The sequence below is a fragment of the Anolis carolinensis genome, chromosome 1, assembly GCF_035594765.1.
Source record: "Anolis carolinensis isolate JA03-04 chromosome 1, rAnoCar3.1.pri, whole genome shotgun sequence".
Classification (NCBI taxonomy): Eukaryota; Metazoa; Chordata; class Lepidosauria; order Squamata; family Dactyloidae; genus Anolis; species Anolis carolinensis.
The window spans coordinates 239226286-239244122 of NC_085841.1; the positions used below are offsets into that span (position 1 = coordinate 239226286).

The following is a 17837-nucleotide window of genomic DNA, read 5'->3' on the forward strand; positions in this document are numbered from 1 at the left end:
CTGTCTTCCCTGAATGGTGAGTGACATCCACAGTGCACTGAGGAGCTAGAGATGGGCCCAGGAACCTTTGCAGTCTTGCACAGCTGGGAAGGAATTGGGATTGAAAGACCCCCTCCCTTTTTTTTCACAATAGTACATTGGCAGAAACGTATTTGCTGCAAGTGTGCTTGCTGGGTCTTGACCTATATGTGTTGCGAATATTATCCCATATTGGAGAAGACAGAACCAGGAAAGTCACCTTTTTTGGACTGCAACTTCCAGAATTCCCAGCTAGCAGGTTCTGTTCTTCTGTGTAGTGGCAGGAGGTATGGTCTGGCAGCAGGAGAGCCCTATAGATGTTGTGAGAGCCAGGGAATCCCCACCAGTCTGCTTTATTGATGGTCAGAGTGCTTTGAAGGGGCAGAGACCACAAAGAGCATAGTGCCAAACATTAGCTGCATAAAATTGGTAATGACACCACAGACATGCCTGGAGTTCTATTTGTGCCTCTTTATTGGGATAAAACTTGTACATTTGTAAAACAGCGACTCGCGCTCAGTAAATTAATGAGATGGATGGGCCCCTCCTGGAAACAGCCCTGGCTGGGTCCCTGTCAGAGCCCCACGCAGCCTGCAGGGCTGCACCCCACCCCTTGGGCTGGCACACACTTCAAGCAGGAGTGTAGGCACCAACATCCTTGCTCCCTCAAAAGATAGTATTTATGTCAATCTCTGTGACAAGGGTTGGTAGCTGCCACTAGGGGAGGGAGGGGGCATTTGTAACTGCGATTCCCACAAGTATCACCTTTCTCTTGAAATGCATATCCACCCACACCTAATACAGCACCCTGCCCAAAGTGTGGGGCACAGCACCATGAGGTTCTTGACACATTTTGGCCATGGAAGCCAGAGGGGCCTTACTGGTTTGCTACATGGATGCTAAGGGCTACTGCTGGCATTTTGAGGAACTCCCTTTCCCCCCCAAGACAGCATAATATGGTTTGGTTGGCTTTTTCCTCTTGCACTTACACAGGGTCCTTTTAACAAGTGCTGAGAGCAGATCCCCCCACTTGAGGATTCGTCAACCTACATGCACTGAACTGTTCTGCTACAAAGTGCTTCCATCTAAAGGCCTGAGTCATGGGGGAATGTGAGAGTACTGTTGTCCCCTCAGCCTTGGTGTGGGACCCAAAGGGACTTTGGAACTTCCTACTCTGTTCTCCTGGGGGATGGAGTGGCTATTTTTGGCTTAGACCTTGAATACTGCTGGAGGGAGAGAGTAATGTATGGACGATGGGAGGAAGAGGCAAGGCTGTGGGTCTGAGAAGAGAGTGCTATGGGGAAATTTGGGCTTTGGTGATGACAGCAGCCTTCTGCGGGCTCTGGCTCTGGCCTTGGCGTTGGGAGGAAACCTGAGTTTGGATGTCTGTATCAGTATCCAGCCATACCAGCAGTGAAACCAGCAGAGGGCAGCTGTGTCAATGATCTGAATGTCTGGCTAAAAACCACAGGCTCCCAATGGTTATGTACAAATATACAGTTCTGTGAGGGAATAAATGTGGTGGGATGGGTAAGGGGATGGGCCAAGGCCCATGCAGTAAAGGGGCACATCCTGATTTTTCCTCACATGAACAGGAGTTGAAGATTCATGCCTTCTTATGGGCACAGTCTCTATGTGGGCAGCAACAACAGGGTATATGGTGCTGCTCAACAGGAGTGAACAGGACTCACAACCTGCTTTCTGCTCCTAAACACCCCCATGTGTGTGTGATTTTGATATGAGGAATAGTAATGCTGGAGAGGACTGTACAAAGTGAGTGATGTTGGAGGGAAGATTACCATCACTGTAGGAAATTCATGGCAGACACTGCCATGTTGGCTTGTCAGCAGATGGCTGGTTGGTGCTACTGTATTGGGCTAGAGCCTCTCCTGAGACTGCCCCTTTGCCACCCGGCTTGCTCTGTTTCCCCATTTCCCTTCCTCCCTTCGACTTGGAGGACAGATCTCCCCGGGAGGTGGGGGGGAAGTCTGCTTCCTGCCAGTGGAGCTTCTTGAAGCCCCCTGTGTCCCCCTGGGCTTGGCATTGGGTGCTCTTTTTCTGTGCTTCAGTATAGGTGGGTTGGGGTCTGGACCTTAGGGAGGAGGGTACCAACTGGACAGGATACAAGGGGTTACAGGAGCAAGAGGGCTAAAAAGCATAAATGCTTTGGGAGTTGGGGGAGTCTTGCGAGGTGGGAAGAAATTGCTTGGTCTGGCTTTTGGACTTGGAAGAGCTCCTGGCAAAGGGTGGGAATTGCTGTGTCCGAGGCTGCTCCAGAAGCACTGCCTTCATTTTGGGAGGAAGGGGGAAAGAGGGAGCGGTGACACAGGCCGGACTAGCAAGCAAAGTCTTCGAAGACCCCTTGGGCTGAGTAGTGGTGGCGATGGTGGTGGTTCGGCAGGAGACCTGTGGGGTAGGTGCCCTCAGCATGACGTCCAAGGGTATCACAGGGACTCTGTAAGAGAAGAGATAGCACAGCAGCATCCATTAATCATCTGCCAAGCTCAGCTCAGCTGTACCTGAATTGAATATCCATCCCACCCATTCATCCAGGCAATGGCTACTTCTCTGAAAATGAGAGATATCCCTACATTGCATGGAAGTTCTCTTTTTCTGTGCTCAGGAACTGAGAAGATGGTACTGCCATCCCTTGGACTAATAGTTCTGACAAATGTTCATGTTACAAGAAATTTCGAGAGGTGTGAACCTGCCATCATGACACATCCTTCGCTCTTATGTCATCATACTTTTTCTCCCCTCTTGATGTGATTCGATATCAACATTCTTAGTCCTCTTAGCCAGTGAGGCGAGATGGTGGGATTGTGTAACGCAATGCAATGCCATTGTCTTAACCACTGTACCCAGACTGTTGCCATAAAGAAGAGGAAAGAGGAAGAGGGGTAGAGCTTGCTTTTCTCTACTGTGGAAGAAAAAGGACCTAGTGAGATTTTTGTGGATGATTTTTGAGTCATTTGCCCTTTCTAAACCTCACCCCAATTTGTTTCCCTTTGAGATGGGCCTTCACTGCAAGCCATAATCCTCTGTCTTCAGATCTTGGAAAAGTTAACCTTGGAACTACAGCTTCCAGAGTCTATACTGACTCGTAGCTTCTGGAAGTTGTACAGGTTGCGTATCCCTTATCTAGAATTCTAAAATCTAGAATCCTCCAAAATCCAAAGGAGGCTGAAAGAGTGACACCTTTGCTTTCTGGTGGTACATAAACTCTTAATCATGCACAAAAAATATTTTAAAAATTATATGACATTATCTCCAGACTATTGTACAAAGTATAAATGAAATATAAATGGATCTTGTGTTTAGACTTTAGTCTCCTCTCCAAGATAGTTCATTATGCACATACATGCAAATATTGGTAATCTAAAATCCAAACACTTCTGGTCCCAAGCATTTTGGAATAGGAGCACTTAACTTGTCATAAAAGGTGATTTTTCCAAACTTCCGATTTCTTTGCCTTATTACCCTATTCCCCTCTTCCACCCTGCTGGCAAACGTAGTCCTTTGTAATGCTGGCTCATTATCCTGATTGGTTATACCTTCAGCACCCTTGCTCTACCCCAGTTAAACTGGTACCTCCTGAAATGTAGCTTATGGAGAGATAGAAGTGAGAGGGGAAGACGCCTACGAAGCAGGAAACTTGGCGAGGTGCTACACTCAGCCATGTCAAATGAGATCAAGATTTTGAATATAATTACTGAGGCAGATATAAAATGGTTAGGAACCTCCTGTGCCCTATGCTACTTAACGAATGAGATGAAATGATATCTCCACAGGGCCAAGTCATACCATGGCTTGCTTCACATCATCACATTCAGCAAGGACCTGTGAGCTCAGTTACCATCCTATGGGATGAATATTATTCAAAACGAAAATGTACAAGGGAGATTAGAATGTCTAATCTCATTCATAATAGACCAGACAGATGATACTTAGCAGAATGTATAAATAAGGTTAGTGAGAATGATGCATGGTGATTAAGTAGTAATTCCAAAGTTAATAAAATGTGGGATTTCCAGCCAGGAAATGTGTATTAGAATCCTTCACATCAGGAGTTTAAACATATCAGCAGTCATAATATGCAGATCTCTGAGACTGATGATTCTTTAGAGATTTGGAGGTGGCAGGTGGCAATATTACTGCCTACTTTGCACATGTGTCTTCCCTTTATACCCTCTTCAGTAACAATTTGATTTTCTTTCTCAAAGTGAACACTGTTTAAGCAATTATCTTTATTTCTGTATAAGCAATATTTATCACATACCTCTTAAAAATAAATGGCAGTATTATACAGAAATGGCCAGTTGAAATAGCAAGGAGCTATCACATGGCTCCATATGATCCATTGCTCAATGGAAGTAGAGGGTCAGTAAAGCCAATCTGGATTTTAGTTTGAACTTGATAGATGTCATCCAATATGCTGAAACTATTTCAGGCTGGAGTCATAACCCTGAACTTTACAGATCAGACTGAAATATTATCTAGATTCATTTCAATCTGGTTTCAATCTGACTTTGGTCGTCATGGTGGATGACCAACACAGAGAGCTAGCGGGGGAGTGTGCCTCTGCTGCGTCTCCTGGACCTCTTGGCGGCTTTTGATATCATTGACCATGGGTCGTCTCACTGGGATGGGACTGGGAGGCACTGTTTTACATTCACTCTGTTCCTTCCTGGAGGGCCATACCTAGAAGGTGGTGTAGGGGCCCTCTGTTCAATTTCTTGACCACTGGCCTGTGGGGTCCCTCGGGTTCTGTTTTGTCCCTCATGCTGTTTAACTTACACATGAAACCGCTGGGAGAGGTCATCTGGAGTTTTGGAGTGCAGTGCCACCTATATGCAGATGACACTCAACTCTATTACTCCTTTCCACCTAAAGCCAAGGAAGCTGTCCTAGATCTAAACCAGTGCTTGTCATCAGTAATGAACTGGATGAAGACAAACAAATTGAAACTGAATTCAAAGAAGACAGAGGTGCTTCTGGTCAGTCGGAAGGCAGATTAGGAAATAGGGATCGAGCCTGTGCTGGATGGAGTCACACTCCCCCTGAAGACACAGTTCCACAGTTTGGGGATCCTCCTGGACTCGGGGTTCAACCGGGGGCCCAGCTATCTGCAGTGGCCAGGAGGGCCTTTTCACAATTAAAACTTGTGCACCAACTGCACCCATTCCTTGAGAAGCCAAATCTGGCCACGGTGGTACATGCCTTATTACATTGTGTGGATTACTGTAGCATGCTCTATGTGGGACTGCCTTGAAAAGTGTTCAGAAACTTCAGCTGGTCCAAAGAGCTGCAGCCAGGTTGCTAACTAGGGCTGGCTGCAAGGAGTGGACAACCCCCCAATTTGTTTCTGAGCAAAATTCAAAGTGCTGGCTATGACCTTTAAAGCCCTAGGTGGCTCAGGTCCAGGCTATTTGGCTGACCGCATACCCTGGTATGAACCTGCCCAAGCCCTGAAATCTTCAGGAGAGACCCTTCTCTCAGTCCAACCTCCATCTCAAGCTAGGTTAGTCGGAAAGAGGGGGGGGGTTTCTTTTCGGTGTCTGCCCTGCGACTCTGGAACTCCCTTCTTCCCAAGGAAGCCAGAATGGTCCCCTCCCTGCTGTCCTTCAAGTAGCAGGTAAAAACCTTTTTATTCAGGCAGCTTTTAAAGAAGGTCTTAAAGATTAAGTCAGGGGTTGCTGTGGTTATTAATTTGAATATGTATTGATTGATTTAAATGGATTTTTAAAAATACCAATATATTTAATTCTGTATTAATGTTTATATATTTGTAGAATATGAATTGAAATGCTTTTAACGTCAGCAGCTTTAAGTCTCCTTGTGGAGACAAAAAGCAGGGTATAAATAAACATAATATAATCGGCACACTGGGTGCAGTGCCTAAAGACCTTGGCCAGCACTTGAAACCAATTGGCGCAGACAAAATTACCATCTGTCAGCTGCAAAAGGCCACTCTACTTGGATCTGCATGCATTATTCACCGAATATCACATAGTCATAGACACTTGGGAAGTGTCCAATGGGTGATCCAATGCAACAGCCAGTATAGTTATCTTGTTTACTGTGTACTAATCTTGTTGTGTATGAAATAATAATAATAATAATAATAATAATAATAATAATAATAATAATAATAATAATCAAAATCATCATCATCAGATTCACCATCCATTGGAAGCTATTAGCTGCCACCAAGATACTCTTCCGCCAAAGTACTGGATCCTATAGTGTTAAGAATATTTTCTTTTAAACTTCATTCTTCCTTTGGATAGCTGGTGAAAACAAGGAGTGAAATTGATTAATCCAGATTTGTAATGTGGTCTAGTCAATTTCAATATTCTATTCTTCTCTACTGGATTTGTGGCGGAAGTAGTGGGCATGATTATATACAGGAGACAAGAAAACAGCTTCTCATCTTCCTGATGTGATTTCATATGCACATCAGGATGGTTTTGCCGTCATAAAGCTGCTTTTCTTTGGATCAGAGCTAGTGGCATGATAGATTGCTATGAAGTTTCTCTTATCGCTGTTCAGAAATGCTAGCCTGTTTACAATCCAAGATTATTTTTTTACAACTAAAGAAAATTAGCATTTAAAAGGCTCCCATGAGTCATTCCAATAAATGTTGAAGCACCCCAACCTCTCATCTCCCCAATGCTGTGAAATCTGCCAAGAGAAAGAGGATGTAAGGAAAAAGGTGATCAGCTTAGGGTGGGGAAGACTGGCCCAGTGGTCATGAAAATGCTCTGTTATTGAAAATGTAACATTTCCAAGCTGTGATAAAACAGGGGCCCTTTTGCCCTACACAGCTGTAGTACCATGATGCTATTTTAACTGCCTGGCTGCATCCTATGGAATTTGGAGTTTGTAGTTTGGTCAAAAGTACGAAATGTTTTTCCCTAAAACATGTAAATACTCCCCTTTACAGTAGAAATGCAAGAATTATGTAGGATTTTGTCATGGTATAATGGAACTATAGTTAGAGGTTTGAAAGAGCTCCAGGTAGGTTGACCACAAAGTTTTAGATTGCATAACTAGCCCAATGATTCAGCCTTTATGGCCATCCTAGCAAATAAGACAGGTATCACTTTATTTTGGATCAACAAAGGGGACAGTAGGACTCCAGAAACAAAGCTCCCTTCTCTCCCACTGGCCTTCGTGTCAACTGCCCTACCTTGCGGTCCAGTCATGACCCTCCCTTTTCCTTGACCCTTTACTGGTTTGCCTTCCTAAATATCCCCAGGGCACCTGATCCTATCTGATCTTGGAAGCCAAGCAGGATCAGAGCTGGTTAGTATTTGGACAGAGTATTAGCAAGGAAGACTTGGTGCTGTATAGCTATATTCAAAAGAAAACAATGGCAAACCACTTCTGAGTATCACTTCCCTATCACTGAGTATCATTATGAAATTCATTAGACTGCCATAAATTGACAAGGGGCTTAGTGTGTGCTGTAAAGGCACAAGATCCTATATGATCTTGGGAGCTACATAGGGTCAGCCCTGATTAGTACTTGGAAGAATGACTGACAATAAATACTGGATGCTTGTTTAACCTATATTGCAGAAGAAGGAGCTGGCAAAACTACCTCTGAGTGTTCACTTCCTAAATCCCACCCCCCCTATGAAATGAATGTGGTTGCCATAAGTTGACAGATGACATGAAAGCACACAGACACATGCTGTACTGTACTAAGGTGCACAGCTTGTTCCAGTTCTGTCCACACGATGGTGCAGTGGCAACACAGTGTGTCGATAATGCTGGTGCTTATCTTGGCATTAGCTGTTTTCCACAGATAAGTGTTGACTGGAGGCATCTGTTGCAAGAATCTCACCTCAAGAGTCTGCAGAGCAACAAATCTGCCCTGCATCTGCCTGATACAATCTATACCAGGGGTCCCCAAACTAAGGCCCGGGGGCCGGATGCGGCCCTCCAAGGTCATTTACCTGGCCCCCGCCCTCAGTTTTATAATATAATATTTTTATATCAGTTTTAATAATGTAATATATTGTATATACATATAATATTGATAATAATATTATGGTATACAATATAATACTAATAGTAATACCATATAATAATATTAATTATATGTTATATATTACATATTATATAATAGTATAGTGGTATAGTTCAGTATAGTAATATATAATGCTAATATTGTGTTATGCTAATAATATAATATATTGTATGTACATACAGCTGCTCTGAGTCCCCTTTGGGGTGAGAAGGGCGGGATATAAATGCAGTAAATAAATGCAGTAAATAAATAATTAATTTTAGACTTAGGCTCAGTCAAAGTCTGAAATGACTTGAAGGCACACAACAACAACAATACTAATTAACTTGACTATCTCATTGGCCAGTAGCAGGCCCACACTTTCCATTGAAATCCTGATAGGTTTATGTTGGTTAAAATTGTTTTCATTTTTAAATATTGTATTGTTTTTTCATTGTTGTTGTTGTTGCACTACAAATAAGACATGTGCAGTATGCATAGGAATTTGTTTTGGTTTTTTTCAAATGATAATTCGGCCCCTCAACAGTCTGAAGAATTGTGGACCGGCCCTCTGCTTCAAAAGTTTGGGGACCCCTGATCTATACTAATGCATTGCACAAACTGCCAAAGGTATTCACTGCCCCTTCCTTTGCCTCCTGCTACAAAATAATCTGCTAGAAATATTCCCTCGGCTGCCTCCCCATAATCAAACTAAATAAGAAATCGCAACATTTGACTTGACACAGATACCCAAATTCAGTTTAGTTGAAATAGTAGTAATAATAAAAATTAAAAATTGCAGTATTCACTGTGTGCCGGGTGGAAACAACAATCAACTGCCATAGGGCTCATTTGGCTCTATATTACAAATTCCTAACTGGAGTTGGGAATAATAGGGGTGTTAAGAGGGAAGCTTCCCCAGCTCTAAGGCCTGAGAGATGAAGCAACAAAAAAGCTGAGGGCTGAATTCTGTGCTTCATCCTGATTGTGGCAACCCAACATATACATGAGAAATGAAAGCTAAAACACAGTTTCACATATTTATTATTTTACTTACTGCATGAGAGTTTAAAGCACACACATAGATATGATAGAAAGGCTACTGTACTTCCATCCTGCCAATGTGTCTTCCAAAGGCAACGGATTAACTACTGTGGGAGCTGAATAACCTTCAGAGAGGTCTCTGGTCTGATCTAGCAGGACTCTTTTTAGATTATCATGGATGAGAGAGATGGAAATTAGAAGTCTTTTGGGAGCAGCCTAGTTTTTCCAGAATAACCTTAGTACGAAGCAGGAGTGCTTAAGGACCTTTTAGACTGCACAATAATAGCACTGTGATTTCATTCTAAATGGGCTATCTTCCCTGAGATTTCTCAGAGGCACCAAAGGAGCTCTTTGGCCGAGTATGGTAAATACCCCACCTTAGAATACAAATCTAAGGATCTAATACAATGTTGCCATGGAAGTTACAGCAGAATCATAGTACTAAAATTGTGTAGTGTGAACAGTCACTTATTGTTTTGGAGTACATGTTCTTTCAACACTGTATTGCACAGAATGGGTCAATGTGCACAACCCAAAATGGTTGTGATTTGCAACAAAGGCTGAGTAACCTACCACATGTCAAGAATAATAAGGCTTGGCAAGCATGGGCAAAATGTCGGCTTGAGGCCAAATACAGTCCTTAAACTTGCTCTTGGGCCCTTACTACTTCCAGACCAGGCATTGGCAAACTTTGGCCCTCCAGGTGTTTGGACTTCAACTCCCACAATTCCTAGGGCTGAAGTTTGCCCATGCCTGTTCTAGACTCTCTAGTTTTTTTTTCTGGTCGAAAGGGAAGATAGGCAAAATATCTTTTCTCTGATTAACATTGAAAAACTTAGTTTTCAAAAGCAGGTTTCCAAACAATGGTGTGATGGTTCTTGTTTGTTCCTTGGCATTTTTGCCAACTCATGCAACCCCGGAAGGATCCCAGAGGTAAAATATTGGCCCTTGCACCCTGTTCCACTTCCCATCTGTTTTGCAGAAAACAACTGCAAAACTCCCATTGATTTGAATGAGGATTGTTGCATCTGTGACCAAAATCAAGATGAGAACAAAGAATTTGGGACTTTAAGAGGTTGGGTCTATATTTAAATTTATCAATCCACAGCTGCTGGAGTGGAATACAAAGTCTTTCCCTTGTTTCCATCTCTTTTTCTTATGTTAAGCTGTTGAGGGTTGAGCAGCCCTTTTTGGTGCTTTAGGACCCTGCCCGGAGGCCCAGCTGCAGGATTCTGGCATTGATTCAGCCAAGTCATGGGGGATGGCAGCAAAACCTCGGCATTCAGGTCTGTCTGGGGAATTCTCTGGCTGTGGCTTTATTTACAACCTTTTCTGCAGCCAGGTTAAATTCCAAGGATTTCTAACATTTATTGACTTAAATGTTGGCAGCAGAAGGAAATTAAAGTAAACCTGGCTGCTAATTAGTTATTCCTTGTCCAACAGCTCTGGAGCCAGCCAAAAATCGGCATGTTTGATGGGCCTTCACTGGCTTTGCCTCCTGTATTTTATCTTTCTATAACATCAGGGCTCCCGGGATATTGAATGCACCAGCGGAACGGATCACGTTTGCACCATAATACAAGCATCTGGTATAAGTCACTCATGCACAAGCATGCTCACATGAGATTAGAGGCAAGCTATGCATTTCTCTCTCACTCTCTCTCACTCATACACACAGCTTCAGTGCCAGTTCCATGACTCTGGGGCTCTTAACTTTGAAGATATAGGACATGCAAACCTAGAAATCCCTCTGTCCTCCAATTCTTTACAAAATGAGAAAAGCACTGCTATCGAAACAGATTTTGGGGTCCTGGAAATGCTGAACTACACCACCTATATTACTTGCTCTGGGGTCACAACAATATCATGGTATGCTCTAATGCAGTGGTTCCCAAATGTTTTGTTCTATAACTCCCAGAAATCCCAACTAGTTTACCAGCTATTAGAATTTCTGGGAGTTGAAGGCCAAAACATCTGGGGACCCACAGGTTGAGAACCACTGCTCTAATGTAAAGCTACCAGGTAACTGGATAGGAAGACCTTACTCTGTGCTTTTCAGAGGTTGGGAGAAATCAGTGGTGTGTCAATTTATTTATACCCATTTCAGGAGTTGTAGTCAAGTCTTTAGGGATGCCTGTTTTGTTCCAATGCCAGCCAAAGAGTCCTGTCATATGTTCCCATAAAGCCTTTGAGACTCACCCTATGAACAATTGCCATTACTCAAGTAGCCACTAATATCCTTTCATTGTTGCTAGGAACAATAGCTCTGAGGGCACAAAACACCAATTGAAAAGTCCCAGTCTTTGTTCCTGTTCTTACTAACTTCATAACTTACTAACTTCATAAACCCACATGGTGAACTGGTCTAAATAAATTGATAGATAAATAGATAGATTGATAGATAGTCTGGGATAAACAAAATGTATACAATCTCCAAAATAAAATCAGATGGAACAGGAATAAAACCTAGGGGTTTCTGATCTTCTTAATCAGCTTGAGTAAAACAAGCATTAATTACTTTTGGGGGGGGGGGGGTCCTGTTTCACACTCTTCATCATTTCCAGTCTTTATCTGCCTTACTTTTCTCTTCCATGTCCTTGAATCTGCACCTGAATTTCAGACTCCAGGCCCATCCATTCATGTCTAAACAAGGGGGTGACCTGGATCTTCCATCTGTTTCCCAACGTCCTCAATGACATGTACACTTTGCAGTGGATTGATGGCAGGCCAGTGCTTCCAAGTTGGTACAAAGGACTGCGCATCTGTGTCAGTCTCAGATCTCACTAATGACATAGCAAATGCAATTTACTTCCACATTGATCTTCTTTGCATGGGTTGGGCAACAACAGGCAAGGAGATGACATCCTCCAGAGACAGGGATGGTAACCCAGGGTGCTTATTCATCTGAGTAGCATTCTGCATTAGCCAGGTTGGAAAGCACAGTAGGACACAGCTATGACTGATTTCCCCTCATGGTTGTGTACTTAGTGTGAAAGAAGAACCGTATAAAGCCCTTAGAAATGTTGGGACTATAACACCCAATGTCCACCAACTGGCATAGTCACAGGCTATGGCAGCTTCAAGCACAGCCGCGGTGGCGCAATGGGTTAAAACTCTTGTGCCGGTTGAACTGCTGACTTGAAGGTTGGTGGTTTGAATCCGCAAGACTGGGTGAGCTCCAGTATGTCAGCTCTAACTTCCCATGTGGGGACATGAGAGAAGCCTTCCAGCAGAATGGTGACACATCCGGGCATTCCTTGGGCAACGTCTCTGTAGACGGCCAATTCTCTCACACCAGAAGTGACTTGCAGTATGTTAGTTCCTAACACAATAAAAAAAAAACTTCAAGCAGAGGCTCTGGGAAATACTAATTGAAGGAGTAACACTTCCAAACTTTGGCACAGTGTAATTTTTAAGTAGTCCAGCTAGTACTAATATATGAATGATTTAATTTCCAGCAGTTGGTGTCATATTGCAGGAGAAAAGTCACAAACCAGAGACCTTGTGATGAGGGCATTAAGAGAGCCATTATTATACCCACTAAGCCTTTGCAAGAACTCTCTTTGACTGAAAGAATAGGAAACATTTCTTTTCTTGACAAACGGTACAAAGGTTATCGGGATACAGACACTTCTGTAGAGGGAAGGGTGAAAAAACTATCAAAATGCCTCGGCTCCCTGAATCAGTGGACAGACCTTGCTTCTTTCTCTCTCCACTATCTATTTCTCTTCCCATTAATCTCAATGGGAAAAAGTGTCGATATGTCGTAATGAGGCCATTAGCAAACAATCTGCTGGATCTTAGATTTTTTCTCTCTTCCCCCTTTCACTGGGTAACTGCTTCTTTCACTGTTCACTGTGAGCCTTTCTGTTCAGTCTACAAAACTGCACTAGTTTTAGAGCTCTCTGAAAACTGTCCTCAATATATTAGCTAAGATGCCAAGGAGGCCATGGTAAGATGAGACAGGCATGAATCTCCTTTGATTTTTCTGGTGCAGCATTCCAGGTGGATACACAGTATAAGATCGGGTGGTCAGTAGCAGTGATGGCAAACCTTTTAAAGACAGAGTGCCCAAACTGGGGGAGGTTGGGCACTGGGGAGGGGGGTGGGAGAGCCCGGGGTGTGTGCAAGTGGGTGAGCGGATGGCGGGGTGAACAAGAGAGCAAGTAAGCGGGGGGGGGGGGGGGGGGGAGAGGTGAGCAAGCAAAAAGGGCAGACAAACAGGTAAGTGAGCAGGGGCAGGATAGTGAGGGGGAGGGGGGTGGCAGGCGATGGCATGCATGCCAGGAGAGAGGGTGCTGCATGCTCCTTCTGGCACACATGCCATAGGTTCAACACCACTGTCTATGATTTCCATGAACCTGTTGACTATATAGGAATGTGCATGAGCTCATAGAATCATAGAATCATAGCACTGGAAGAGACCTCACGGGCCATCCAGTCCAACCCCATGCCACGAAGTAGGACAATCACATTCAAAGCACCCCTGACAGATGGCCATCCAGCCTCTGCTTAAAAGCCTCCAAAGAAGGAGCCTCTACCACACTCCGAGGCAGAGAGTTCCACTGCTGAACAGCTCTCACAGTGAGGAAGCTCTTTCTAATGTTCAAGTGGAATCTCTTTTCCTGTAGTTTAAAGCCATTGTTCTTCATCCTAGTCTCCAGGGCAGCAGAAAACAACAATATCTCTGAATGTAAAATAATAAAACAAAGCCTCAAGATTTCTGAGAACCTTAAATATCTTTAAAACAAGAATTCTAGCCCTGTTATTGAAGGCAAACTTGTTGGTTCAGGCTAACTTCTCAGTCCTTAAACCAGGACATTTCTGAATTTGGGGAGACGGACAAAAGGGAAGATGATCCAACTTTCTCAAATACAATTTATGAAATATACCTCAGGCAAATAAATATTGTGTTTGCAAGTTCTTACAGCCTATTTCAGATAATGGAGAAGTGCACAAGGAGAGTTTTCTAGATAGTTTCTCCTTATCCATGGAACTGGAGCTTTGAAGAACTGTGTACTGTTCTGTGCACACAGCTACTTGGACATGGCTTCTGCTCAGATGTCTGACTGGGGTAATCCATTTTGTTATGCTTTCAGTTAGCTCATTGCTGCATCCTGTATTTTCCCATAGGCATTATTTCCCTTGTTGAGTGTACTATAGCTGAGCCATGTACTTGAACCTGCTTCTGTGGATGGGATACTGTCACTGGCCAGGAGACCTGGCTAAGAAAGATATGATGTAGCAATGGTATTCTGGCAGTTGATTTTGCTTCAAGTAGGCAACAGCTGTAGCTTGCATCCAGATATTTAGTATTCCCAGCTCACACCTTTAGTATTCCCACCCCAGCCCTTTCTGCTTCTAAATGCCTTTATCAACCTCTTTGTTTAGATCCTGTGATTTATCAGCATCTTGTTAAATATATGTTCTCCAAACAGCTCCTTTTAATTGGTGAGTAAACAGCCAGCAGTCCTGTTTCAAGCCCCTCAATTTCAGAGCCTCTCTGTTTTTGAGTTTCATGGATGCACTTTTAACACCGCTTAGCTCCTTGATTTAAAGCTAAATAGAGTTATGATGGCAGGGTATGAGTCACATCTTTTGATAGCAACGCATATAGTTAGTAGTACAGATTAGATTTATTTGCTCAGTTTTCTCTTGCCAGCTTTCCTTTCCTTACCAATTTGCTTCATTAACTCTTCATCGCTGTAGGTCAAGTCTTTTGCAGAAACTATTTCTGGAGGGGAAAATCCCATTTACATCTTTGATATATTTTCTTGTACTTTTATTAGACTTATGAGTGTACTCTTTCTAAGCTTCTTGGAGTTTTTTTTCAAGCAGGCAGCTGCCTTTCGGCATAGTCCCAAAAATTGATACCAAAAAGACCACTCTAAATTCCTGGGTCAGCAACATGTTTTTGATGAAAGATCATGTTGAAAAGCCCGTAAGTCAGGCTGGGCATATTCTTAGGAGTAGAAGAACCATGCTAAACCACCTAATCCATCCTGTTGCTGGCTTTAGCATTTAACTATCAAGAGAAAAAAATTAAGAGTGTGTGTCCCTTGTTTAAAAGCTTTTGGAATTGTGGTCTGTGGTAGTTAATGGCACTCATTTAAGGTGCAAAATCTGCTCTGTGTTAAAGAAGCAAACAAAGGTACTGAGCCTACTTTGGTAGTAAAGTTCAGCAGCTTAGAGAGTTCCTTCAAAATATAGACTAAAAGTCTAAGATCGGTGGTTCTCAACCTGGGGTCCCCAGGTGTTTTTGGCCTACAACTCCCAGAAATCCCAGCCAATTTACCAGCTGTTAGGATTTCTAGGAGCTGAAGCTCAAAAACATCTGGGGATGCCAGGTTGAGAACCACTGGTCTAAGATGATTCAGCATGCTACTGAAACCAACCACCATGTGTGATTATCCTTTAAAACAAGGTACATACTCCCTGCAGAACTTATTTTCAAAGAAAATTGTGTCTTTTCACACCAGCACTGCCATGCTACCAAATTTTAATGGTAATGTGACTAACTGAATGTGGGCAGCCACCACAAAACAGGCAGGAACGAAATGTGCTCCACATAGTGTTAACTCTTGTAATAAGAAGCAGTAGGTTGATGTTACAATTCCTATCTTTCTAACTGGATAATTCAGTTTTAGCCTGTGGGAGGTACAGCCTCAGGATTCATGATAATTTAGCCAGCCTTGAATACTATGCACCCAGGTGCCAAGGCACGTCTCGGTATGCACCAAACGTTTCAGGGATCAAAATGTCTTGGACTAGCCCTGCTTTGAATTGAGAGATATGAAATACTATTTGTCGGCAACACAAGTGAGAAAAAATTGGCCTAAGGATCCTAAATGCTGGTCTCTTAAGGAGCAGGTCACTCTTGAAAAACAAAAAACATAGAAGATTGATCATACTCAATAGATGTGATTTGGAAAAGAGACAAAGTCTCTAGGTGTTGACTAAAGAAATTATTTCATTTTCAAAAAATACTACAATGCATGAGCAATTGCCAGACATACGATTTGAAGATACTTCTTTAGGAATAGCTTCAGGTTGATTTTAAAGTTGTATCTCCCTGAAGAAGGCCACAAAAATATTTCTAGGCTGAAATGCACTGGGCTATTTTCAAGAATAAAAAGATTTTTTGTAACACTCTGACATTTGGTCCCTTTCCTATAATGTGTTTAAAAAACGACCTTTAAAACTTCTAAAATGGATTTCTGACGGCAACTGTTTCTATGATCATCTGCAATGGCTTAGATAGGGCTCCAGTTTCTAAGCACTCTGGTGATATCTCCTCCAGCTCTCCTCTAGCTTCTTTTGAAAATCCATTTCATCATGTAATACTTCAGATGCTCAGGACACTGCGGTAGTTTTCCCTTATCAATCCAGAAAGGATTATGGCTGAGGATACCAAGTACATCTGTCATTTATTTGGCAGCACTACGTTTTTTGCACATGAAACACAGGCAGCGGTCAAACTCTCAGACTGAGCAAGGAGGCCTTCCATCTAACCACTGACTGTTCTCTGGTTTTACATATGGTAAACGTCTTCCTTATCTGGGATGGGACTGTAGTAAGTAAGTTCCTGCTGTTCCTTACAATGGATGAATTTGTGTCTAGAGAATTTCTGGAGGAGCATCATATATGTTGTGCAAATTCAACACACATACAGTATATACATTATCTAGGTTACAAATCCCAGCAAAAAGCACATGTTTCCCAGAGGAAACAGAAGTATTTTACACATATATTTCTATATATATTTATATAGTTCAAGAAATGAAGTATGGGGTAGTAGGAGAGGGATTAAAGTTCAAAATCGTTTCTTTTACAAACTAACTCTAAGAATCTCTTGACCATGAGATCAGAGAAATCAAGGAGTAATCAACCAAATAACTCTTCTATCCTTTGACTGAAACACTAAACTGGCTTTGACCTGATCCACCAGGGTTCTTCTTGGGTTCTTGAGCTACAAAGTAAGCACTTTTTAAGGGACCCCATTATTTATTTTTTAAAATTTAACTATTGTGCCACATTAGGATGTTTTATAATGTGATAATGTACATATCAAACAGTGTAGAGTTATCAGGCACTTATTATCAGTCTCAACAAGAGTAGTCTCAATGAACTGGATTTATATATGTGTTGATCTCCAAAGAACACCCATGAATTTCAGGAATGAAGTTATTATTTTGTGTCTTGTTACGGAGCGGTTTGAGTGTTGACTATGACTCTGGAAACTATGGTTTTCAAACTGTGTAAAATACTGGAGAGGATGCCCGTCTAGATATTTGTGCAGAGTATGTGTATTTTTCTCAGAGTTTGGAAAAGTTAGATTTTGGTCTACACTAGTGGCCAGGATAGCTGGGTTATTATGGGAGTAACTTTTCCAAGCTGTACTTTCAACTCTCCTTCTCTTCCCGACCCTAAGTGACAGTATTCAGACCTGGAAAATCAACCAAATTACATGTTGCTTGCTGTTTGAATCCCGTTCATTTGGGAATCCCATTTTGTAGGAGGTGGAAGAGCTTTTTAATATGAGAAAAGACAGACATATGAGCACAGACATGTACCTGCTCTTTGATCTCCTCCAGTCCCAAAGTGGCAATACTGCCTGAAGGCTTCTTTAGAGCAGGCTTAGAACGCCGTAGGCCATGGGCCACTTTGTCACGGATCACCTGAAGCATAGCAAGAGGCAGAGAGAAGAATAGCAGTATGAAGTTAAAAGATTTTTTGTAGTGTTTTGTAACACAATTAC

General features: G+C 42.6%; 1 protein-coding gene across 2 annotated transcripts in view; it reads right to left on the reverse strand.

Annotated features, from left to right (window-relative positions):
* Positions 1–469: 469 nt before the first annotated feature.
* Positions 470–17837, reverse strand: part of asic4 (acid sensing ion channel subunit family member 4) — a 125550-nt gene continuing 108182 nt past the window's right edge. For both annotated transcript variants that reach the window (XM_008111921.3, XM_008111912.3), the window contains exons 9-10: positions 17653–17757; positions 470–2473 (exon numbers count right to left, since the gene is read on the reverse strand). In XM_008111921.3, coding sequence (XP_008110128.2) covers positions 2354–2473; positions 17653–17757 — 225 coding nt within the window. In that variant the 3' untranslated portion in view covers positions 470–2353. The remainder of the gene's footprint in view (positions 2474–17652; positions 17758–17837) is intronic.